Below are 24,914 nucleotides of genomic sequence, written 5' to 3' on the forward strand. Positions count from 1 at the left end.
CCTCCCCCCTTCCCCTCGAACCAGGATAGGACTAGCTCATCTTCGCAGCGGGTCCCCAGTTGACAGTCGTCCCAGGTTGTGTCCCCAGCCACCCTTTCCCTCTGCCAGTTCAACCAGTTTTTTGGGGGGCACCCCTGGGATATAGCTTCACGGCTTGTCCCGCCTCGTCGCTTATTCTCGAAAAACAAAACAATAACATCGCCAGACTATTGTCTGCGTAAGGCATATCCCGCTACCCCCCCAGCCTTACCGTTAATCACCAAACAACAAACAGAGCTTCGACAGCACGCCGACGACTCCCACCCTCCCCTACCGTCGTGTGAATCCTGCCATTCCTGTTGCGCGCACTCCACTCCACGACACGAAACGAATCGGAACGAAACCCACGACAAATGCGCACCCCAGGGTCCGAACCGCCGTTGCGATCATGATGCGAGACCCGCGTCGCCGGAGTCCCGAGAGCTCCCGGCGGCGAAGAAGAGAGCGACGCGATTCACGCGAGCAGCTTGCCGCCGGCAGCACCGTATCGAGCATGCCTGGCCCATCCGCGCAGTTTCAGCCAGAACCATCGCAACAACCATCACAACAACCATACCACCAACAATACCAACAACAGTCGCTCCCTCACATGTACTCTCAACCCCAATACCCCCAGCCCTACCCTGACCCTCAGAGATACCCCGAACCCGAGAGATATGCCGCTCGTCCTGAGACATACCACGACCCTCAAAGATACGGCCAGCCCCAGCCCCAGCCCCAGCCCCAACTACAACAATACCCCCCACCTGGACAATACCCCCCAGCCGAGGCTTTCGTGAACCCTCTGGGCTACACCGAGCAGCAACCATATGTCGAGCCCCAGTCAAACCGAGGATATCGCGAACCTGAGACGATGCGCCCGCGGGGCGGCTCGAGTTCTTCCTCGTCATCCTCGACCTCGTCCTCTCTCCTCAACATCTCGGCCAAGAGCCCCAAGTTCGGCGGCGTCTTTAGCACCTTCTTCAGAGCCCCCTCGGAGCAGCGCAAACGTCGTCGCCGGAAGAAGCAGAAGGCCCGCATCCTCTCTTTCGGCAACTCGTCCTCGTCCTCACTGAACTCTGACCTCGCCTATGGCCGCGGCTACATTGAGCGCGACAAGAGCCAGCGCGCCAGCCCGACGCCGCAAGGCTACCCGAGCCCCGCGCTGCACCGTGGCGATACGGCTGCTGACGTTCCTCAGCGCCCACCCCCGGCGCCCCGGGACAAGACGGACGAAGAAATCCTCGAAATCGGCCGCCAGCTGCAAGACATAGCGAGGAAACAGAACCAGGCCGATCTGAAGGCGGCCTCAAAGTCTCGGACCTCCCAGATCGCCGGGGCTGCCGCCGGGGCTGCCGTGGCCGCGGCCGCCTTCAGCCACTTGCGCCCGAAGAGCAAAACCGACAGCAAAACCCGGGGATCCGGCACCTCTAAACCTAACGAAACCGGTTCTTCCTCGGATGATGACTGGGAATCAGCCTCTGAAGATGAGTCCACCACGGACGAATCGGACAATGGGTTGGTGTATGGTTCCGCCTTCAAGCCCGCCAAGTCGGCCAGGATCTCTTCCGAGCCGCCGGAGCAGATTAAGCCGCCTGAACGGAGGAGCACCATTGTAGACCCCCGTCTTTTTGGCCCCGTCAACTCTCTTCGGGGTGCCGTCAAGAGCCCGTGCGGCTTTGGTGAGGAGGACCCCCGTTCCGCCGGCTCGTCTCGTCGCCACCACGAGGAGACGATAGCTCAGGTCGAATCCCCCAAGGCCTTCGGTAAACAGCCGATGCAACGCATCTACCCTGTACCGACCTCGGACCCGGATAAGTTTGACTACGATCGTAGCTCTGTAACATCATCGCGGCAGGATCTCTCGCAACGTGCCCGACCCGAACCGGTCCCCATCCAGCAGCCCATCCCCATTGTCCCTTTGTCGTCCAAGGTCTATGATGCAGAGAGGTTCGAAGCGGAAGAAGAGCGCACCAAACAACGCCGGCTGCCACCCAGGGGGAGGAGTGCCGCAGAGAACGCCATTGCCGGTGTAGGCGTAGCGGCCGCGGCCATTGGCGCCGCCATGGCTTCTAACCGTAGAGACTCCGGCGACTACCCCGAACATCGCGACGATCGTCCAAGTGAAGCCCGGGAGCGGCGAGGCGACCCCCGCGACTCCTGGCAGAGCCACCGTAAGGAGGAACCGGAACAGCCGATCCGGATCGAACTGGAGGACCGCGAAACTCACAACCACCATGACGCTCGCCAACCCCGTCGGCGTGACGCTGTGGACGTTGTCGACGAACGAGACAAACGTTCCGGTTGGTCCGACCCCGCCTACGAGGCTCTGAAGAGACGCGAGGCCGAGCCCGACCCTCGCTCGGAGGTGTACAGACTGCCTCAAGGTGAAGAGATCCGAGTCGAGTATGACCAAACAGATGACCGTCGCCAGCCTCGTGAAGAGCCCAAGGAGCTTCCGAAGAATGTTCGCAAGCCAGTAGCTGTAGACGAACCCCGGGATGCGAAGTGGATAGAGAAGCCAACTGAGTCGCCCCGAGAAAACCATGGGGTGGAGCAACCCGAGGCCCCCAGTACACAAGCCCCTATTGACCCTTTCCAGTTCCAGGTCGCTGATGATGCCTTTCAAACCCCTAAATACGCCACGCCGAAGAGGCCCCTGACCCCCCAGGTCGTAACGGTCGACCGCGAACCCAACTTCGACGATTCCCCGCCAAGGAAGCCCGACTACTCCGAGTCGCGAATGAGCCGCAAGGACTCGTTCGAGCTCGAGCAGCGGCTGGAGAAGTATCAGCAAGGCGCCCGAGACCGGTCCCGAACCCCCGAACCACGCCGCAGAGCCTCGATCGAAGAGGAGGCCAAGCATGCCACCGTGCCCATCGCCGTGGCTGCCGTTGCCTCTGCAATCGCGTTGGAAGAGGAGAGGTCCCGGAAGCATCGCCATGATCAAGCTGCCGACAATGGCTCCCGGGATAGCTCCCAGGCCGCCATCAAGGATGCCGTACAGGAAGAGGCTGACAAGTACTACCGCGAGACCGTCATTGCCCGCAAGATCGCCAAGGACGAGATCAGGTCGCGCAGTTCATCTCCCCATGACGAATCCGTCGTCGGCAAGTGGCAAGAACACGATGATGGCCCCGAGATCGTTACAATTGTGACGCCACCCGAGATGGACCACCACCATGACAAGAGCCCATACGATGCGCCCAACGCCGATGTTCGCATCGATCATGTCATCATCCCTGAAGAGCTATCGCGCTTCCGCCTCCCCGGCCACCAGCTCGCACCTGGCGAAGTACCCCTTTTCCAGACTCGTGACCCTTCTTGCGAGCGTGAGAGACCCCTCTTGAACCTCGTCCTGCCTACTCCGGTGGTCACGCCGCGTCATACGCCGGCCCCTGAGCAGCAAAAGGACCCGAGGTCGTCAAGTCGGACGCGGGAAACCACCCGACAAAGATCGGCGGACCCGGCCGATGATGCTCCTTCATCTGATGACGTTGCACCTGCAGCTGAAATTGTCCTGGGGCCAAGAGGCGAGGTCATTGAAACGCCCACGACGCCTATTGCCAAGTCGGTCACCCGGGGCGAGAACGAGACCGATAAGTTCAACTCCGAGAGCCCGGAGTCTTCCAGGCATGCCGCCTCCAGCACCCCAAGCAAGCCGAAGAAGAAGAAGAAGCTCGGGAAAAGCTCACCATGGGGCATCATTTCCGCGGCGGTGGGCGGTGGAGCAGCAGCGGCGGCGGTGGCAGCCCCCGAGATGCGCGATCCCTTCGAGAGAAAGCCGGACGAGAACAGAGAGAGGCACAGCCCTCCCGAATCACCCAAATCCCGCGGCATTGAACCCGTTGCTGAGCATATTGTTCTTCCGGCTTCTCCCAAAATCTCTACATCGTTCGAGGATGAGCACGACTTGCCTCCTGCCCCTGGCCCCAAGCCGTCCAGCCCTCAAACATCGCGAATGCCTGGGGCCTTTGCAGATGATCTGGAGTTCGCTTCTGTACTGGCTGCTGGCCTGCAAGACACTGGTTTTGATCCGAACATTGTCATTGACAATCCTACCTACATGCGCCGTGACAGCCCTCCAGGCCAGAGCGAGCCGGCTGTCTATCAGCAGCCCTTCGCCGAGACCGTGACAGATTTGGGTATCTATGGGCCTGAAGGACCCCCCGCCCCAATGGAGCGCGGGTTCGTCGTTGGCGAGGTGCCAGAAACTCCGGTCGTCGAGAGGGACTTGGAAGACGCTCATGCCACCAAATCTCCTCGGGTGAGAGAGCGTCGCGACAAGGGCAAGGCCAAGGAGACGCCACTCGTGGAGCAGGAGCCGCCTGTTGAAGAAAATGAGCTGTCCAGGAAGCTTAGCAAGAAGGAGAAGCGCAAGCAGAAGGCAGCCAAGAGGCAAAGTGTGGACAACGCGCCGGCCGATGAGACCCACGGCATTCCCGAGGCCACATCGCGACCTGAACCAACCCCCTTCTCAGAGGCAGTTTCTGGTTACGAGAGGCCCCGCAGCCACTACGAAATCCCCGGGGCTACACCACAGGACGGACCGGCCTCCTTTGCAGACCCCGGTCCTGTTTATGGCCGGCCTCACACCTACTACGGAGTCCCCGAGCCCACACCGCTCTCTGAGCCAAACCCCTACTCCGATACGGTATCTGCTTACGACAGGCCGCGCGGCTACTACGAAACCCCCGAGATGACTTCGCAGAACGGGCCGGCTCCCTTTGCCGAGACAGCTCCTAGTTACGAGAGGCCCCGTGGTTTCTACGATACCCCTCAGAGCCCCGAAACTGTAGTTGCGCTAGGTTCCAAGACTCGTGGCATCCAGGATGTCCCGATGTGGGACTTGCCAGCCTCTTCTGACGTACCTCGTTCTTATGGCGAAACCCTTGCAGCTGCGGCATCGACATCCGAGACAACGCCCGCTGACTACGGGTCTGTCGCTCCTAGCAAGTCAAGCAAAAAAGAAAAGAAGGAAAAGAAGAGGAAGAGCAAGTCATCAAGATCCGAAGCCATCGTTGTTCAAGAGGGCGAGGATGAACCGCCCAACGACGAAAGATTCCCTCGCGACGAGCCCGGTGCTTCTCGGGAGACGCTGCCAGAGGGTGATCTGTACCGTTTCGACGAGCCTCAGGAGACCGGCGACGATGCGCGGGAGATATCTGCGAGGGAGAAGCAGCCCAAGAAATCCAAGCAAAGCTCGGACGAATGGACCGACGTCGACAAGCAGAGCGATTTCACCCCCACGGTCGAGCGAAGCAGCACCCGCGATGACTTTCAGGACTGGGACGATCTTCCGCCGAAATCCCAACGGGACCGTTCCAGGTTCGAGGAGCGGGATGCGAGCTCTGTGGTATCAGACCCATCGAGTCGACTTGGGAAGTCGGATCACCGCTCTAAAAGCAGTCGGCATGAAGACAGAGACGTGAGCTCCGTGGTATCCGACCCTGGGAGCCGGCGAGAGAAGTCTGAACGGCGATCCAAGAGCATCCGCGACGAGGACAGAGACGTGAACTCCGTGGTCTCTGACCCGTCGAGCCGGCGTGACAAATCAGAACGCCGCTCCAAGAGCATCCGTAGCGAGGAGCGCGACACGGGCTCCGTAGTCTCTGATCGCTCATCAAGACGCTCCAAACCCGATCGCCGCTCCAATGGTACTCGTTATGAGGACGGTGACGATGCCAAGTCAGTTGCGTCCGCAAGCTCGAGTCGTAAGAGGCAGAGTGACGACCAGAAGAGCCCCAAGGAGGAAGAGAAGCGCAGCAGTGGCGGCTTCTTCAACAACCTCTTCCGAGGCGGCAACAGCAAGGACGGATCCGGCAAGGATGACAAGTCGTCTTTTTTAGATAATGCCGGCACCCTTGGCGCGGGTGCCGGCTTGGCGAGCGCCGTGGCAGCTTTGGGCTCCATGATGTCCCGCTCCAACGCCACCGAAGCTCAGCTGCAAGAGTCGGCCGATGTTGCTCGGCCCCGGGGGAGATCCGCCAGTCCCGCCCGAGATGTCGACATCGTCGATCCCGAGATCGCGCCGCGGGTCATCAGACCTGCCATCGATCCTCAGTATGGCGACTTCCTCCCTCTGCCACCCAGCCCCATGCCGCCAAGCACGCCTGGCTCTCCCACCCAAGAGCTGGAGGAGCTCCCCGCCTTGCCAGACAGCCGGCCGGAGACGCCTCCGGAGGAACGGAGACGTCAGCACGAAACGAAGACGCCCAAGACGCACGCGCGGAAACGCAGCAACATGGAGACGCCGACCCGAAGTCCAAGCCAAACCGCCGTGCCCTTCAAGTTGCGGCTGGGACAGAGGTCGGCGCCGTCCTCTCCCGGCACCTTTGGCGCCTCGCCCGTCTCCTCTCCCACAGTGTCCACGGCGCCGGATGTCGCCCATACCGCCCACATCACCCCTCCCACTCCCGCCGCCTCCCATGCCAGACGTCCCTCTAGACCGATCTCGTGGGAGAGCAGCCGCGAGATCAAGCCTCTCTACCTGCTGGAACAGGCTCGACAGGAATCCGCAGCCCAGTCGCTGGAGCCACCCTTTGACTTCCCGGAGCTGCCTCCGAGCGAGCCGTCATCGCGAGAGTCTCCTGCGCCGGAATTCTCGTTGCGCGAAGACGATGTGAAATACTTCCATCAGCTCCAGGACTCGCCTTTCGAGCCTGACGACCTTCGCATCGATACCGATATGCCGCAGTATCGTGAGCAGCCTGGCCGCCAGTTCGGCTTTGAGGAGACCACTCCCAAGGCAGAGCATGCAGTCCAGCACACCGGTGCCATGTTTGAGCGAGCCTCATCGGCTCTTCCCGAACTGCCGGACGCCGCCAGACAGTTTGGCTTGTCAGAGCACGAGTTGGAAGAGTTGCCAGCTCTTCCCATCAGCCCTCTGGCGTCCCCTACCGTGCCAGACGTAGTCGGGCAGCCAAACCTTTCTCAGCCTGACCCGGAGCAGTTGCCAGCCCTTCCCGACAGCCCCTTGGATTCGCCGGCAACGAGACTCGAAGCCGGGCCAGCAGAGACCCATTCTGACGAGAGGAGCCTCTACGGGCCCGCATCGCCTGCCCTTCCTACTGTCGCGGACACTAGTCGGCAAATGGACTCTGCGCAACCCGAGCTGGACGGATTGCTGGCCCTCCCTGCCAGCCCGATAACTACTCCGACTACCGTTGTCGCAGACTACCCCCAGCAGCCGGACATCCCAGAGTCGAAGCTGGAGGAGCTGCCCGCTCTTCCCGACAGCCTTGCGGCATCCCCGAATGCGATGCCCGAGCCGGAACCAGTCGAAACCACGTCCAAAGAAAGAAGTTCGTATCTCCTGTATTCGACGCCCCCATCAATCATCAAAAATCTAATGGATCGTGACACACCAGACACACCACCCAGCCCGACGCCAATCAGATCTACCGAAACCGCGCTCGCCATACCCGACGTCGAAGAGCATGTTTCCCCTAGTCGCCGCAACGCTGCCATCGGAGCCTTGGTCGGGGGTGCTGCTGCCGGCTTCGCAGCTGCCTCGCTCATTGACCGTGCCGAAGTTGATACAGAAGCCAGAGACTTGGAGACACCCGCCCCAGAAGCGCCTGTTGAGGAAGAGAAGAAGTCCAAGAAGGACAAGAAGAAGAAGAAGAATAAGGCCAAAGGGGCGTCCACCGACAACGGCATGCTTCCATTGACCGACATCTCTTCTCCTGTTTCTACAGAAGACAAAGACACTGTGCCGTCGGTCGATGTCGCGAATCCTGCTTCAGCCAAAGAGGCGGCTGCTGTCTCAGACGAAGTCGCCCGCTTTTTGCCTACCGATGAGCAAGAAACGCCGCTGCCCCTAACTGAGCATACACCATCTGCTTCAGTTGGACAGGACGAGTCATTGCCTGTCGATGCGGGTCCTACTGCCCAAACCGAGGATTCTGCTCTCGCCGCCGTCGAGGATGCTACGACGCTGCCAGTCGAGGCTGGCCTTTCTGCGCCGGTTGAGGCTGAAGTCTCTTCGGCCGAGTCTACTGTCTACGATGCTCTGCCACCGTTGCCATCGGTCTCCGCCGACGAGGAGGCCCTTCTTTCTGTTGACGCCGATCTTTCGGCTCCAGTTAGTGAGGACACTGTGCCTTGGACCCAGAACACTCAACCCCTCGACCTCACCGACAAGGCGCCCCGATATGTCGCGGATCTTTCGGGTGGGCCAACCGGTGCTGATCAAGTGACTGCGATTGACTCCCGTCTTGCCGCTGGCGATGTTCCCCTGGCGCGCAATACTACAGCCGAGGGCGAGGTTGCCGGACCCTTGGCCGCTGAGCTCCTCGCAGAAGACACCGCCGGCGGAAAGAAACTGTCCAAGAAAGAGAAGAAGAAGCTGCTCAAGATCAAAAAGGCTTGGGAGCAGGCCCAGGCGGAGATGCAGGAGCTCGAACGTTCTGCAGAGTCTAACGGGCAGTACAGCAAGGCCACCTCCGAGGTAGACGCACCGCTTGCCTCATTGCCTGAGCCTGACGGGGCCACGGGTACCAATGAAGCCGAAGAGGCTGCCGCCGTCCCGCTACCCGACATGTCGGATTCTGCCGAAGAGGCCTTGTTACTCGAGCCCGAGGAGTCCGTGGAAACGACTCAAGTAAAGCAGATTGCTGATACTCAGCTTCCGAACGTTCTGGAGAGGAGTTTGGAGGCCTCTCTGCCCGAGTCTGAAGAAATCACAAAGACAGCTGAAGCTGGACAGGCTGCTGTTACTCCGCCCGTAGAGATTTCTGAGCCCGCCGTGGAACCTTTGCTGGAACCATCTGACAACCCCGAGAAGGCCAAGGACACGCAAGATGAGCCTGGACAGTCTGAACCAAACCCGGCTCTTGAAGAATCAACCGTTGCCCCTGAAGACTCCCGATCAGCATTGGCCGACTTTGACCGTTCCAAAGAGGTATATGAGGCGGAGCTACCCGCGGCCCCTCTGATTCCCGAACCTCCGGTTCCCGAGACTAAGACGAGCAAAAAGAAGAAGAAGAAGGGGAAGAAGGTCGTGGAGGATGAAATCCCGACAACTATCCCGGTCCCTGAAGCCCCGGCTGCTTCTTCCCCGGCAGACAGTCCTACTCCAGCCAATGACGCAAAGTCTTCTGACCGGGCCGACGACGTTCAATCAGAGCAGAAGGCTCCAGTAGTCGAGCACCACGATTCTCTTCTCGACGCGGAGGAGCCCCAGCAGCTCCAACAACTCCTTGCCACTGAAGTTGCTGAGGTCAAGTCCTCGAATATTAATGACAACTACCCCATGCCGCAACTTTCGCTTCAACCCTCGGAGGAGAAGACAGTTGAGCCGATCAAGGCTCTATCTGAACCCGAGACTCTGCCTCTCGATTTTGTAGAGAAGCCACTCGAGCCAAGGGGAATATTGGGCGAGCAGCAGCCTGCCGCCCAGGATCAAGAAGACAAGCCTATTGAGCAGGATGTAATCTCCTTGGGGTTGCGATCTGCAACTCCTGCGCAGCCGGCCTCGGCCAAGCTTGAGGAAGATTTGCCAGAACAGCAAAATTCTACCATTGAGCCCACCGGCACACTGGGTAATGTGGATAGCCAGCCAGAGCAGCAAGTTTCCGCCGCCAAAATCGACCAGACGGCCGCTGACGAGCCACGCGTCGAATCTCGCGAGGTCGGGGAGCCAACGGAAACTTCATCTGTACCATTGTCCAAGAAACAGAAGAAGAAGTTGAAGAAGGCCAAGAAGAGCTTGACAGCAGACGACGAACTTGTGGCCACAGTCGATACCAAGCCAACCGAGCCCGAGCCCGAGCCAGCTGCGGACCCAAGGCCTTCAATCCTGTACGCCGAGGTAAAAGAAGATGACAATTTCGAAGCCCCCTCTGCAGACCTCGTCACAGATGCCACGGCTGCAGCCAAGCCTGTTGAGCAGGCTGCCGAGGATGTACCCGTACCGATTGACATCGTTGCGGATGCCGCCGCCGTACCACTTCCTGAAGATACCACTGAGACGACCGAGGTGCCACCCAAGGAGGGACTTGAACAATTTGCATCCCAGCAGAACGCTCCTGCGGTACCTGTTCCAGAGGTCACGCCCAAGGCTGAGGAGGCATCCGAACCAGTGCTTGCTGAAACTGTTGCTTCTGCAGTACCTCTTCCAGAGGACGCTGTTGAGGAAGCGACCGCCACTGTCACTGAAACTTCTGATACCATGGCGACCGTCGTCAACAACGGCGAGAGGCCAACTTCTGAGTCTGCTGCGCCCGCGAGTGTGGAGGCGCCCTTGGCCGAGTCCGCTCAGCCGGAACCATCAGGCAAGAAGAAGAAAAAGAAGAAGAAGGGTAAGGGTACCTCGCTATCACAGCTGGACGAATTGTTACCCGCCGAGACGACCCCTTTGCAGTCTCCAGGAACACAGACCCCCACCACCGAGACCACTGGTGACGCGCCTTTTGCCATACAGGCCCCCGCGGCTGATAGTCAAGCTCTTGAGGCTCCTGTCGTCGAGGGTCCTGTCGTCGAGACTCCTGTCGCTGAGGCTCCTGTCGTCGAGACTCCTGCGGTCGAGACCCCATTAGGCGAATCTGTTCCCATTGGAGCTGACGCTATTGAAGCAACTTCTACCGAGACGCCTGCCGCTGAGCCGTCTACTTTGGACGTTGCCATTGCAGAGACCCTTGTCGAAAACCCGTTGGCCGATGAACCTACTACAAAGACCCAACCCACAGAAATCGTCTCCGCCGACGCGCAGCAGTCGGAAGAATCTATTCTTCAAGCCACCGAGCCAAACCCAGTCATCGAGAGAACGGCTACTACGGTGGTAACCCCCGAGACACCCACTTCTTCCGCCATTTACGGCGAGCAAAGTGAAACTCCTGCTCTGGCCGAGGAGACTTCCAAGGCTTCCAAGAAGTCAAAGAAGAAGAAGAAGAAGGACAAGAAGGCGGCCGAGACAGAAGCCGAGGCTAATGCCGTGGTTGCCGACAATGGCCCAACTGAACCCGTGGATGACACTTCACACAATCTACCAGCCGACGAGACGCCAGCTGAGGCGGACACACATCTCGCGCAAGAGCCAGCTGCCGCAGTCGAGGAAGCACAGCCTAGCGATGCTAATGCCTTGGACCCCGCACTAGAGGGGACACTGAACGCTGAGTCGCAAACGCCAACGATGACAGAAAGCCAAGACGAAGCTTTCGTCACGCCTTCGCAAGCACCCGCACTGGAGATTCCTACGGAGGTTTCTATGAGCCTAGTTGAGACAGTCGAGCACCCATCTCAGGAACCAACTTTGGTCGATAGCCAGATTGACTCGTTTGATGCCCAAGCCCAACAACCGCTCGGCGACGAAGACAAAGATCGTGGTCTGGATTCTCCAATTGAGCCCGAAGCATCCGCCAGTTCCAAGAAGAGCAAGAAAAAGGCAAAAAAGGCTGCAGCGGCTGCCGCCGCCGCCGCCGTCGCCGCATTGGAATTGACCGTCGAGGATGCCACCAAGGATACGCACGATAAGGAGGCGAAGGACGAAACGATCACGGACAACGGGATTTCGAAGACAATTTTAGACAAGACGGGGGAGATGGAGCAATCATCGCAAGAGCCCCCAACAAGCGGAGAATTCGCTACGGACAGCAAGATTTCAGAGGAGGCAGACCCAGGGCCAACTGTTACCAAAAAGGGCAAGAAGAAGAAGGGCAAGAAGTCTTCAACCCTGGACCCGGAGCCTGAGCACGGCGCGTCCACGAGTACCCTCGAAACCACGGCAGATGTAGCGAATACAAGAGAACAGTCCGCTTATATGACCTCTCCGACGGGAGAGCCTAGCAGTGACGAAATCCCCCTCTCGCAAGCAGATACCCCGACGGAGGCCGAATGGCCAGCCTCTGCAACTGCGAACAAGAAGAAGAGAAAATCCGTGACCTGGGCGCCGGAGCTAGAGTCATTCTCGACCAGCCCCGACCCTCCTCTGCTTCAAGAAGACGAGGGTCCCCGGGACGATCTGAGCACTGAAGAAGGGGGATCCGTCCCCGCCTCCGCCTCTGCCCCCGAAGAGACTGAGTTACAGGGGGCCCACGACAAGACAATGGGAGCGGACTTACCAGAGGCGATCGGTCACGGCGATGGCACGGCCTCGCAAGGCATCGATGTAGGCCAAAAAGCAGCCACAGCCATAGCCGAGCCGGAGAAGGTCTTGGAGTCGGAGGGCGGCCAGGCACAGACGTACCCTGCAGGCAAGCCTAGCAGAGAGGCCCTGTCGTCTGGGCTTCTGCAAGACACAACCCCGAACGCCAAGGATGACGCTCCGCCATCGTCTGGGCTGAAGACCACGCGGGGAGTTACAGGCGAGCTAACGCCCACTCCTGCCCTTTCCAGCACGGGCGTTGAGGTGGCCAACCGGAAGGGCGGTGAGACACTGTCGCGGGTGGTGGACGCGGAGCAGCAGGTTAGCGCCGAGGCTGATGCAACATCGGACCCCGAAGCTGCGGGCCGCGCTGACACCATTGACGAACCACCAGCGGGAGCCAGCGCCCAAACGGGACAGGTCGGCATCCCAGACCCCGGTCTGCATGCGAATGTGGGGCCTGCCGGTGGATTGGGTGCCGACGAATCACTGGCAGACACGCGGAACGGGCGGATAGCGGATGCCCAACCCGTGGGCCCGGCCCTCACCGACTCGGCCCTGGAGGAGGCTGGAGACCCACACGGCACCCCGGTCGTCGCCTTGGCGGACCAAGACACAAACACGGCGATCCCCCAGCCGCCTCTGGATCCCGTACCCAGTCGTCGTCCGTTGGAGGTTGGCGAAATTTCTGAAGCGGGGGTTCCTGACGCTTCTACTGCTGCTGCTGCTGCTGCCGCCGCCGCCGAGAATCTTCTTCTGGGAGACGAACCACACGGCAAGATCAATATCTCAGACGTCGTAACGAAGGAAGAAGCGGGAGACGCAGACAAGGACGAGAAAGAAGACACCCACGATCTTCTCGCCACCAATGCTGAATTCCCAGGTCAGCCAGACATCTCGGAATCGCTGGGCGAGCCGACTACTTCGGAGCCGCAATTAGAGCCGCTCCCCGAGACCCTTCCAGGCCTTGAGCCAACAGGGGACGTGGGCACTACCACTACCACCACCATCACCCCCCAAACCCCCGACCAGACCGAGACACAAGCCGGCCAGGAAGCCGACGCACGGTCTGAGCCAACAAGCTTGAGCAAGATGTCCAAAAAGGACAAGAAGACCAAGAAGAAGACCAAGGCTGGATCCGCCGAGCCTGTTCCGCATGATGATGCCCAACATGTCAAAACCCAGATTGTGGACGATGGAGCTCCGGCCGTCCGAGCTGTTGACGAAGCGGTCCAAGCACCGGGGGAAGCGGGGCCGGACCCCTCGTCGGATGCCCCCGGTGCCCCCGAGGTGGCCCCCGTGACGGAATCAGTCGAGGCCGGCGAGGACGAATGGGCAGTTCAGCCGACCAGCAAGAAGAATAAGAAAGACAAGAAAAAACGCGCTGCTGCCGATATTGCTGCCACTGCTGCTGCGGCTGCTGTTACTGCTACGACAACAGAGCAAGGCAATGAGCCTGCAACTGAAGCATCTCCAGTCCCTGTCGAGGCAGAAGCCATCTCCCAACCCGCATTGGATGAGACTTCCAAGATTGACCCTGTTGCCGATCAGCAACCAACTCCGATACCAGTAGACACAGCAGAGACTCCTGCTGACTCATTGAGATCCCAAGAGTCCAAGGAAAACCAAGAGACTTTGGGCCCTGCAGAGGAGGAAGCTCACAGCCCGCCAGAGCCAACAAGTGGCATTCCACACAGCTCCGCAACCACAAATGAGCAGCCAGGAGAGCCTGAGGAGGCGGGTGCTGGTGTCTTTGAGACTACTAAGAAGAGCAAGAAGGATAAGAAGAAAAAGAAGAAGCAAAGCGTTTCTTTGGATGACAGCCAAGAGCTCACTTCACCCTCGGCTGAACAAGAGGGATCATCTGAATCTCAAAAAGGCATAACAGCACTCGCCCCACCTCCTGACGACAACATCTTGCCTGACACTCAACAAATGACGAGCGGCAATGCTTCTGCGTCAAACAAGGCAGCGCCTGAGGACCTGCAAAAGACTCTGGTCCAGGACGAATCGACTTTGGTCACCGCGGGCGCACCTACAACCCAACAGCCGACAGCAGCCGAGTCCACCGATGCACTGACGACTGTTGAGTCTCAAGCTGCGTTAGGATTGCCAACAGACCAAGTCAAGGACACCAGCTCTACTTCACAAACAGAACCCGAAATCCCTTGCGAGAGCACGGTGCCGTTGCAAGAAGAAGAAATCCTACCGACTGCCGCGAAGAGGTCGGAAAAGGACAAGAACAAGGACCTTGCTTCCGACACACCGGCGGAAGCACCCGCAACACCGGAGCCCGAGCCAGCGGTTGATCAACCTCTACATTCAGCCGTGGACCATACTTCCGAACCAGCATTCGCCCTTCCCGAGACTCCTGCTGCCCAAGAGCAAACTCCTCGGCCCGTGAAAGAGTCCACCTCTGCGGACACTACACCAACCATCGAACCACTTTTCGTTCCTTCAGACACCCCTATCGTTGAGGAGCAAATCTCGACACCCGTGGATGAGGAGGTTTCTATACCCAAGAAGTCGAAAAAGGACAAGAAGAAGAAAAAGAAGGGCGCTTTGATTGATACCCCCGAAGAGCAGCTACCGGCCATGGTGGAGGATACTGCGCCGGATTCCATAACCGCGCCACAGGCTGCAGATACTCTTGAGGAGCCAGTTCTTCCTGCCGTTGAGGACGCCATTCAGTCGACACACGCGCCAATCGATGAGACGGCACTTCCACCAGAGACCAACCAATCGCAGGAGGTGAACCCCGCCGAAGCAGAATCTGTGCAAGACCCATTTGCTGGTCTGAGCCAGAAGCAGAAGAAAAAGAAGATGGCCCAAATGGAGAAAGCTGCTGCTGCTGCCGCTGCTGCCGCCGCCTCTGCTGAGGCCGATCAAATGCCTGCAGAAGAGACGCCCTCTACAGACAAGCTTGTCGAAAAATCTTCTGCCGAGGAACCTACAGGAGAAGAAATTCTCGTCGAAAACCCCGTCATCAATGAACCCGCCGTTAGAGAGGCTGCCAAGGAGGAGGTTGCCAAGGAGGAGGTTGTCAAGGAGGAGTCCCAACCAGAACCGATGCCCATGCCAGAACAAGATCTCGAATCGCCACAAGTTGAATCTGACCCTTTTGTTGGCCTGAGTAAGAAGCAGAAGAAAAAGAAGATGGCCGAAATGGCCGCCGCTGCTGAGAAGGCCGCCGCTGAGAAAACCATCGCCGATGCCGACACAAACCCCGTCGAGAAGAAATCCGTCGAAGAAGTCCTCACCACGGATGCGGAGAAGAACAAGGTTGTTGAGACACCTGCTGAAGTCGATCCTGCCAAAATTGATACTATCGAAACCCCGCTAATAGAAGACAATCTCGCCGACGACCAGCTTATCAAGGAGGCACCGACGCCAGAAGCACCACAAGCAGAGGGAGAGCCCTTCGTTGGACTTGACGAGGCCGAAGCTACAGCCGTCGCTGCCACAGCTTCTAAGACCGCGGCTGTTGAAACCACTCAGGTTGCAGAGGGGAATCCCGCCAACAAGACTATTGAGGACAATACTGCCGACGAGAAGCCCTCCGAGGCTGTCGTCGAGGACAAACCCGCCGATGAGAATGTTACCGAGCAGCCTGGATCCGAACCACCGACCACTCAGAAGGACCCTTTCGCTGGCCTGAGCAACAAGCAAAGGAAGAAAAAGATGAAGGAAATGGCTGCTGCTGCTGCTGCTGCCGCCGCCGCTGCTACCGAAGCAAAAGAGGTTGTTGAGAAGCCTGCCGAAAACATGACAGACGTCGCCTCCGCCGAGCAGCCCCCGGTTCTTGAAAACGATTCGCCTTCTGCGCCGCTCGTGGATGTCTCCAAGGAGGAAACTGTTCCAGAGCTTGTCGAAGAAAAGGAAGCTACCCAGTCAGCGGAGGCTACCAACCCGGAGGTCGAGTTTCCTGCCCTGGAGAAAAAGTCCAAGAAAGACAAGAAAAAGAAGGGAAAACTTTCCCAGTCCGAATCAATCGTCAACCCCGACCCTGAGCAACCGTCAGCAGAGCAGCAGCCCGAGCAGCCGCTTGTGCCCGAGCACCAACCGGAAATCCCACCTACAGCGCAAGCAGAGGTTGAATTTACACCCATACAGACAGACCAAGCGGCGGTTGCTCCCTCCGAGGAACTGGCTGGCCCGGAGGGCACATTGGCAAATGAGAAACTGCCTGAGGTGGAAGAAGCCACACTGGATCAACCGGCCGGGGCAGTCCAACCAACGGATTCCGAACAGACATTCCACTCGACCGGTAAGAAAGCTGAGGAAGTGGAAAAGATGAAGGGGCTAGGCGATCTCGGGGATGAAATCCAATCTCCAACCACCACTCCACCCCAGGTCGACGAGCACTCCGTTGTTGAACCGCTGTCGGTTGGGGCTATTATCGCTGATCAGACTGCTGTCGCCCAACCTGATCAACTGCCGGTCGAGAGTCAAACGCGGTCCGTCGAGGTTGAGAACCAGCTCAATGTTCCCACAACTCCAGATGCCAATGCGGAAGACGAGTTCCCATTGACCGACAAAAAGGCCAAAAAGGTCAAGAAGAAGAAGGGAAAGACCCTAGACTTGACCGAATCGGACCCTTTGACTGAGCCTGCTGCGCCGGAGGTCACTCAATCTGTCGATGAGCCCAATGCAGAAACTGTTGTTGTGCCCTCCCCTGAGAAGTCGTTGGAGACATCCAAGTCCGGAGAGGCTGTTTTCGAAGAGCCCTCGTCAGTGGTGCCTGATACACAGATTGACCAGTCTGCCGACCAGTCAGCACTGTCCGAACACATAGAACAGATTCACGATGAGGTAGCTAAGAACCTCCCCGAGCAGGCAAACGTGGACAAGACTCAGCCTGTCGATTTTGCGACGCCAGACAACCCTTCCAAATTCTCGGACGACGATCCCTCAGCCCCGAAACTGTCAAAGAAGGATAAAAAGAAGAAGAATAAGAAGGCCAAGCTTCAGGACGACTCCAGCCCCCCCTCTGGAACTGCAACGCCCTCGGCATTGGAGCCGTCTGATCCTTTTATCGTTTCCTCTCTTGAAGCCCAAGGTATTCTAGACACATCTGGGGCAGTTACTGCATCTGAGGAGCCAGCCGAGGTATCGAGAAGCCCACCAAAGGAGACTTCAGCTACCCAAAATGACAGTGTTGGCGCAGTCGCAGAGGAAACTTCATCATCTGGCGACCTCTCTTCCAACAAAGCAACACTTGAAGAACGCGCCCCCGAACCTGAGTCTTCCAACTCGACAACATTGCCCCCCGGAGAGAGCGACCTACCGCCGCTCGACAACATCTCGGTCGAGCATACCCCAGCCCAGGACGCTGATGCCATCGAGTCTGCTCTTCCGACAACCTCGCAGGAACCAAGGCAGGCCGCTCCGGAGCCAGTCATTGCTGAGCCCGAAGAAGAATTCCCCACCACGACCAAGAAGTCGAAGAAAGACAAGAAAAAGAAGAAGGTCAAATCAGTAGACGCCATGCTTGTCGAGTCTGAGGAGCCGATCCTGCTTGCCACAAGTCAAGAGCAGATTACGGCTGGCGACGTTGTTGAAGCTAAGGAAGCTCCCGTTACTGATGTGGATGTTTCCCGTGCTCCCGCGGCGGCTCCAACTGAGACTTCTACTGAGAACCCCGTTGAGGTCCCAAGCGAGACCTCCGTCGAGATCCCTATCGTCACTTCCAACGATGCTTTCGTTGAAACTCCTGCCGAATCCCCGAATCTGGACGAGGAGTTCCCATCGACCCAGAAGAAGTCCAAGAGAGACAAGAAGAAAAAGGAAAAGGCTCAAGACGACTCTGAACACACCTTTGATACTGCCAGTCCGACAAAAGTACTAGATGCCGTTAGCCAAGCAACGCAGCCGTCTGATGCGTTTTTCGAGCCCACAGAAGCCTCCCGAGACGCCAATCAACCTGCGGTGTCTTCTGAGCCCGAGCCCATCAACTCCCAAGACCAGCTTCAAGCGGAGCCCTTCGCAGAACAAACCCTTGTGACGGCCGAGTCACCAGTACCACCGGCCGACGCCACTCAGAACGACGAAGATGTTGTCGTCGCAGAACCTCAGCCACCCGTAGGAGAAGAATGGCCTGAGAACACGCCCGCCAAAAAGTCAAAGAAGGACAAGAAGAACAAAAAGGCTAAGGCGGGCGATGACTTGGACCGGGGCTCCGGAACTGCTACGCCATTGGAAACAACCACCGAGGAAGTCAAAGAAACGACATCTTCCAAAGAAATCTCGACTGCGGAGGAGGGTCAAACTTTCAACGACGAGGTTGTTTCAAGCACACCGACTTTCGAACCTATGGTCGCAGCACCAGTTCCGGAAACATCGATCCAAGAAGCGGAGGAACCTCGCTCTCTGACATGGCAGACTGCACAAGAACAGCACGTCGACGAGCAGCGGGATGTGCCGACCAAGTCGGAGCCTGTGACACTCGAGCCTGAGAGGAGCACTGGCGAGCCGGTGGTTGTTGAGGAACCGCAAGAGTTCGTCGTCAAGGTATCCAAGAAGGACAAGAAGAAGAGAAAGTCTGCCCTTGCTGAGCGAGAACCCACCGATCCAGCCATGAGCCCAGCCATCGAAGACTCGTCGGCAGGTTTGGAAAATCCAATCACGGAATCGGTCCAAGATCTTGTTACCGCTGAGCCAGTCACCGAGACTCCGGTCATCGAATCTACGGAAGACATGGCTGCGCCCGCTGATGAACGGACCGAGGCGTCAACCTTGAAGAAGAGCAAGAAGAATAAGAAGAAGCAATCTCTTCTCGTTGAGCCCGAGTTCGCTACTGAATCGCAAGTCTCTTCGGTTGCTCCTGAGACCGAACCTCCGACAGCTCTTCCTCAACATGACCTGACTGCCGAGGCCGACATACCAGAGCCACTTTCTAACGCCAACGCCAAGCCAAACACCTTGACCAATGAGCCTGATACTGCACATTCTACCGAGCCAGCGCCCGTCTCCGAACATGAATCGGAGGTCGCCCTTGAGAGCACGTCTGGTCAACAGCCCCAGATTGAGACAGCTGATGCCGCAGTCGAGACGCCTTCCAGTGTCTCCCTCGTTGATGCCCAGCCGACCGTGGAGAGCCGTGAGGTCGACGAGCCAGCAAAGCTTGTTGTCCAGGAGCCGATCACCGAGACAGTGCCAAGCGACTTGCCTGCAGAGGTGCCGACGACAATGGCCGAGGATTGGCCGGAGGTTGCAACCACCAAGAAGAAGAAGAAGGACAAGAAGAATCGAAAGAGCCTGGCAATGGATGACGGTCAAGCCCATTCTCCTTTGGCCTCTACCACGGCTGCGCCACAAGTCGACCTAGCCGAGGAAGCAATCTTGGAGGCCGAGAACCATACAACAGCCGAAGCGCCAGCAGATGAACCCCCCGCGCAGCCTATGGATACCTCGTTCGAAAAGCCCGCAGTCGAGAAGAACACGGTCACAACTAAGAAGCATATCGAGCCACTCGAATCCTCCGAGCTCGTTTCCACTTCCGAGAGACAGGACGAAACCAGCAAGATCGATGTTAACAGCCAACAGGAGCCCGATGAGCTCTGCGCAACAACCGAAGATACCCAGGTTGTTGAGCCTATAGCGCAGCACGTGTCTGACACCTTTTCTTCCGTCGACAGTCCGACAAGTTATTCCCCCACGGAGCGTGTTGTCCAAGATGTTCAAGGGAGTATGACCCTGGACAAAGCTGAGGACAACTTCGTTGTAAAAAAGTCGAAGAAGGACAAGAAGAAGAAAACGAAGAGTGCCAATCAGGCTCTGTCGGATGATCCTGCGATAACAGTTCTTGAGACCGCGGAAGCCTCTGAGCCACTTCCTGTCATTGGACAAGCAGCTCCCAAGACTGCTTCTGAGGAGACAAGCCAAGAGTCCCGTGCTTTGGACAAGGTGCAGCAAGAACCCATCGGAGAGGAAAACGAGTCCACGAGGCTATTCTCTGCAGATGAATCAGCTACGCCACTGGAGGACCAAATTGCCCCCAACATCGAGTCTACGACTGAGAGCAATGAGCCTGCACCCGAAATATCCACAAATGTCGCCGACGTCGTCACTGCCGATGTCGCTCGATCCTCGGGAGAGGCGGGTCATCAGACGCCCGATGCTCCCACTCCGCAAATCGCCAGTGAGCCCCCAGCGGCTGGTGATGATGAATGGGACACACCGGTTACCAAGAAGTCAAAAAAGGGCAAGAAGGGCAAGAAACAGAACGTTTCTGTTGACCTTCGGGCCCCCGTCAGCGCTGGTCTCGACTTGCAGCGAGATTCATTGGTGCCTGAGCCCGAGCCTGAGCTGAGCAAATCTGAAGATGCAGCAGAAAAAACCTTGTATTTCGACGATGCATTACGCGACATTACTCGAAGCCCTTCAGCACTCCCGCCTCCCAAACCCGCTGCTGTACTTGAATCTCTCGCGGAAGTTGTCCCTAAGCCTGAGCCCGAGCCCGAGCCCAAGCCTGAGCCCGTCTTCACCACCCTTCGCTCCGCCACAGCAAGCAAAGCGATGGACATTGACCTCACTCCTGCACAAGAAACCAGCAGCATCGTCCATGAGTTGCCCTTCAAGCAACCAGGCAAGCGTAAGAAGATGAAGACGAGGGCGTTGTCAGACACCCTTCTATCCGAGCCGATCGTGGGCTCTCAAGAAACCCCTGCTGCGTACTTGGACAGCAGCCACGAAGTCCCGGTGGAGATATCCAGCAGGGCTACGGAACAGCTGCCGTTACGAGTTCCAGAGTCTGACACTCGCCAAGACCAAGATCGAGCCGAGCCGATGGCGGGCAAAGATGCGTCTCAACAAAAGCCGATTGTCTCTTCTCCCGGCGACGTAGCCACTCCGTACCTTGAGCTCAAGACTGACCAGGAGACGGGCGAGCTTGCCCAGCCAAGAACACCTGACAAACAGCACAAGCCCGAGTCTTCCGGAACGGGTATCGCAGTCGGAGCGGCGGCAGCGGCAGCTGTTGCAGGAGCCGTCGTCCTCGCGAACGAATCTAGTAGCGCGGCCAAAAAGAAGAAGGGCAAGAAGTCCAAGTACGAAGACAAGCGCGCGCCGCAAGACGAGGACATGTTTGACGACCCTTCTCTCTGGGAAGGTGTCGACAGGAAGCATGTCAACGAGGTTGCCAGCGCAGAAGTTCACGATTTCTGGGGTGGTGATGGTGATGGGGAAGCCGCTGCTCCCGAAGTGGCGCAAAAGGCGGACGATGTTTTTGGACCTACGACAAGAGGTTTGGGTATTCATTCAAGCCAGCCACACGACATTGCGATTCAGCCAGCGGAGCCCAGCACATCTTCAGCATCGCGGGTGCTGGAATCAAACGATGCAGAAGGCAAGAACAAGAGCATTTTGAGCCTGGCTGCACCGCTCAAGGAGAAGGCTCAGGAGGATAACGTCGAAAGCCCGATCCTTGGTCGGGAAACCGGGACAGAGACAGCTGGTGTGATGGCCGTCGACGAGACCCAGGAGCGTTCATCAAGCCGGGGTGCAAACCCGTCCGGGACACATACCATGGTTAGCGACATGGACGAAGCCGTTGATCGTGGTTTCGAGGCCGAGACTCGCCGCGACTTGTCAGGCGGGCGTTCGTTAAAGAGCCCAGAACGGACCTTCGAAGTGAGCGGTTTCCGCAGCCCGGTTCCGACCATCTTGCCGCCCGTACAGGAGGAGGCTCACGAAGGAGGCGAGACGGAATACCGACTTCTTTACAGGCCGGCCTCTCGAACGACACTTGGTTCTCCGGACCCGACTCGCGACAGCGGATTCGTTACCGGCTCACCCCATCCTCCCTCCAGAAGGAGCGGCTTCGACGACAACGAACAGCGAGACAGCGGCGTCCATCTTCGGGAGTGGCAAGAACAGAGACCACAAGACCGGGATGGGCGACGAACGCCCGAGTTGAGGATTCACAGGAGCGAGAGGCGGAGATCGCGCGAGTTGGAGAGAGCAAAATCACCAACGGACAAGACGACAAGTCTGCAGCGGTCGCCTTTCGTTGAAGGAGCAGAGGCCCACGACCACCCGCTCTCCAAGACTCCCGTACTCCGAGAGCCCAACGGACGAGAGTTGACTCCCGAACCGCACAAGTACAGACGAACCATCAGCCCAGAGCTGGAGAGGAAGCGGTCCAAGTACCAGGACCTTGCCTCGGCGGCACTGGCCGGTGCAGCGATTAGCAGCACCTGCTCGTCACCGCGCAGCACCCCCCCGCCAGGCAATCGCAGCGTTTCCGACAGGGTTGCACGGCTGCAGTCACCAGCGCCTACACAGCCAGTTGCAGCGCGCAGGTCGACGTCCAACAGCAGCCTGTCACGGCACAGGCGGGCTATGGGGACGCCAACCCCCGAGCCACTGAAGTTCCGGCCTGATAGCCCAGGCATCCAGCGGTCAGCCACTGCCACCCCGCCCCTCCGCCGGGCCGACAGGCGTGTCAGCGGAGACCTGCGATCTCTCAGCCAACGAAGTCAGCTCGATCTCACCAAGGACAACCAGGACCCCAAGGACCTGACCAGCTCCTCCTCCAACACCCCCGTCGCCAACGAAGGTCGTGTCCGCACAAAGGACATGGCCGACGTATATGTAAGTAGTTGTTGTTCTTTTTTCCCCTCTCTCTCTCCCTTGTCGTTTCGTCCTCTGCCTCTGTATCCACAGCAATCATCAACATCTTCTGCGCGCGCCTCTCCCCAGCCACCCGTTCTCACCGACAATTGACTGACTGCCCTGGTTGTAGGATGGATTCGGTGAAGGCCGCATCGGTTCTCCCCGATCGCCGACCCGACCGCACAGTATGCGCCGACGCCAGAGCATGCAAGTCCTCGAGCTGGAGTCTCGCGTCGAGCAATTGATGGCTGAGAACCGGATGCTCGCCGACGCACGATCCCACACCGACTCCCACAACAGCAACAGAGCCTCTGGCATTCTGGCTGAACGCGATGCCGAAATCGACGTCCTCAAGCAATCCCTCGAGTTCCTCCAAAAGGAGGTGGCCCGCCTGACCGAGGTCAATGAGGGCATGAACAGCGCTAATGCCCAACTTGCTGCCCAACACAACGAGCGCTATCGCTCGCTCGAGACGCAGCACGCTGACACCTCGCGCCGATTGGAGGAAGCACGAACCGAACAGGGCCACTTCCAGGAGTCGCTGCTGCAAAAGGACGCCGAGATTGGACGTCTCCGTTCCGAACTCGAGGCGGCCAAGGACAAGATCCGGCAGATGCAGCGGCAGATCCTGGCCACCAAGGGCGCCGACAGCGATTTCCTTAACGTCAGGGATGTCGACCACTTCGACCACAGGTGCCAGCAACTCTGCTCTCACGTGCAGCAATGGGTCCTCCGCTTCTCCAAGTTCTCGGACATGCGCGCCTGCCGTCTGACCAACGAAATCAACGACGAGAAGGTCATTGACCGTCTCGACAATGCCATCCTCGATGGCACCGACGTCGATACGTACCTCGGCGACCGTGTCCGGCGTCGTGACGTCTTCATGTCCATGACGATGAACATGATTTGGGAGTTCGTCTTCACCCGCTACCTCTTCGGTATGGACCGAGAGCAGCGCCAGAAGCTCAAGTCGCTCGAGAAGCTGCTTACCGAGGTCGGCCCCCCGCAGGCCGTCCGACAATGGCGTGCCGTCACCCTGACGCTGCTCTCGAAGCGGCCCAGCTTCAAGCACCAACGCGACCTCGACACCGAGGCCGTGGTCCAGGCCATCTTCCAGACGCTGTCAAAGGTCCTCCCGCCCCCGTCCAACCTCGAGGACCAGATCCAGTCACAGCTGCGCCGCGTCATGCGCGAGGCCGTCGACCTCTCCATCGAGATGCGCACCCAGCGCGCCGAGTACATGATGCTCCCCCCGCTGCAGCCCGAGTATGACGCCGACGGCGAGCTCGCTGACACAGTCACCTTCAACGCCGCCCTTATGAACGAGCGCAGCGCCGACAAGGCCGTCACCAACGAGGTCCTCGAGGCCCAGAACGCCGTCGTTCGTATCGTCCTCTTCCCCCTCGTCGTCAAAAAAGGTGACGATGGCGGCAACAACGATGACGAGATCGTCGTCTGCCCCGCCCAGGTGCTGGTGGCTCGGCCCAAGGGCGGCAAGGCGGTCCGTCTGTTCACGCCCGGGAGCGACGTTGGCAACGCGTCGATCGGCGGGCAGACAGCGGCCACTCACAGCGATATTAGCATGGGGACGTTCCTACCCGAGCAAGCCTCAAACCGGTGATGACATGCATACATTCACACACGCACGCATACACACACACACACACACACACACACACACATATATACATACACATACACACCTACGCACGCACACACACACACACACACAAGCACACACATCCGAAACCGTGATATATAGCGACATGGGGGGGTTGTAAATGTAAAATGAGACATTTGCGCCCGAGGGATTCGATGGGAACGGGGAATCAAAGGAACCAGGCCGGGGTACATTGAGTGTCTGGGTAGAGGGATACCAAAAAAACAAAACAATGGTGACGAAGTTTACGACTACCAATCTCATTTTCAGGCTTTCATGGGGGAAGTCGAAAAGAACGGCCTTGCTTGCGTTTCTTCCACCTTTTTTTTTTTTCTTTCTTTTTTTTTGTGGGAGGGTGCGCAACGATACCCATCGGGTTTCCTCTCCTTTGCTCACGAACTTATTATTCCTTACTTGTAATTCCATAGTATACCTTACATATATTGGATTTACGTTTCTTGCAATTTCTCTCGTTTGGGCAGCTTCTTCTTGTCTTTGCAGAAACTTCAGGCTGAAAGTGGCCGGCCACCTTCCTGT

The 24,914-nt window shown here is 58.3% G+C and overlaps 1 protein-coding gene across 1 annotated transcript; it reads left to right on the forward strand.

The window, feature by feature from the left end:
* Positions 1-184: 184 nt before the first annotated feature.
* On the forward strand, positions 185-24,777 carry CDEST_03240 (uncharacterized protein). Its single transcript, XM_062919399.1, has 2 exons — positions 185-22,696; positions 22,848-24,777. The coding sequence occupies exons 1-2, from the start codon at positions 428-430 to the stop codon at positions 24,336-24,338; spliced, it is 23,760 nt and encodes a 7,919-aa protein (XP_062775450.1). The 5' UTR covers positions 185-427; the 3' UTR covers positions 24,339-24,777.
* The last annotated feature ends 137 nt before the right edge of the window (positions 24,778-24,914 follow it).

This window comes from Colletotrichum destructivum, chromosome 2, assembly GCF_034447905.1.
Source record: "Colletotrichum destructivum chromosome 2, complete sequence".
Classification (NCBI taxonomy): Eukaryota; Fungi; Ascomycota; class Sordariomycetes; order Glomerellales; family Glomerellaceae; genus Colletotrichum; species Colletotrichum destructivum.

Coding starts and splice junctions, on each gene's coding strand:
- CDEST_03240 (XM_062919399.1), top strand. CDS start 428: ATGATGCGAGACCCGCGTCGCCGGAGTCCCGAGAGCTCCCGGCGGCGA. Junction 22,697..22,847: donor AGGACATGGCCGACGTATAT/GTAAGTAGTTGT, acceptor CCCTGGTTGTAG/GATGGATTCGGTGAAGGCCG.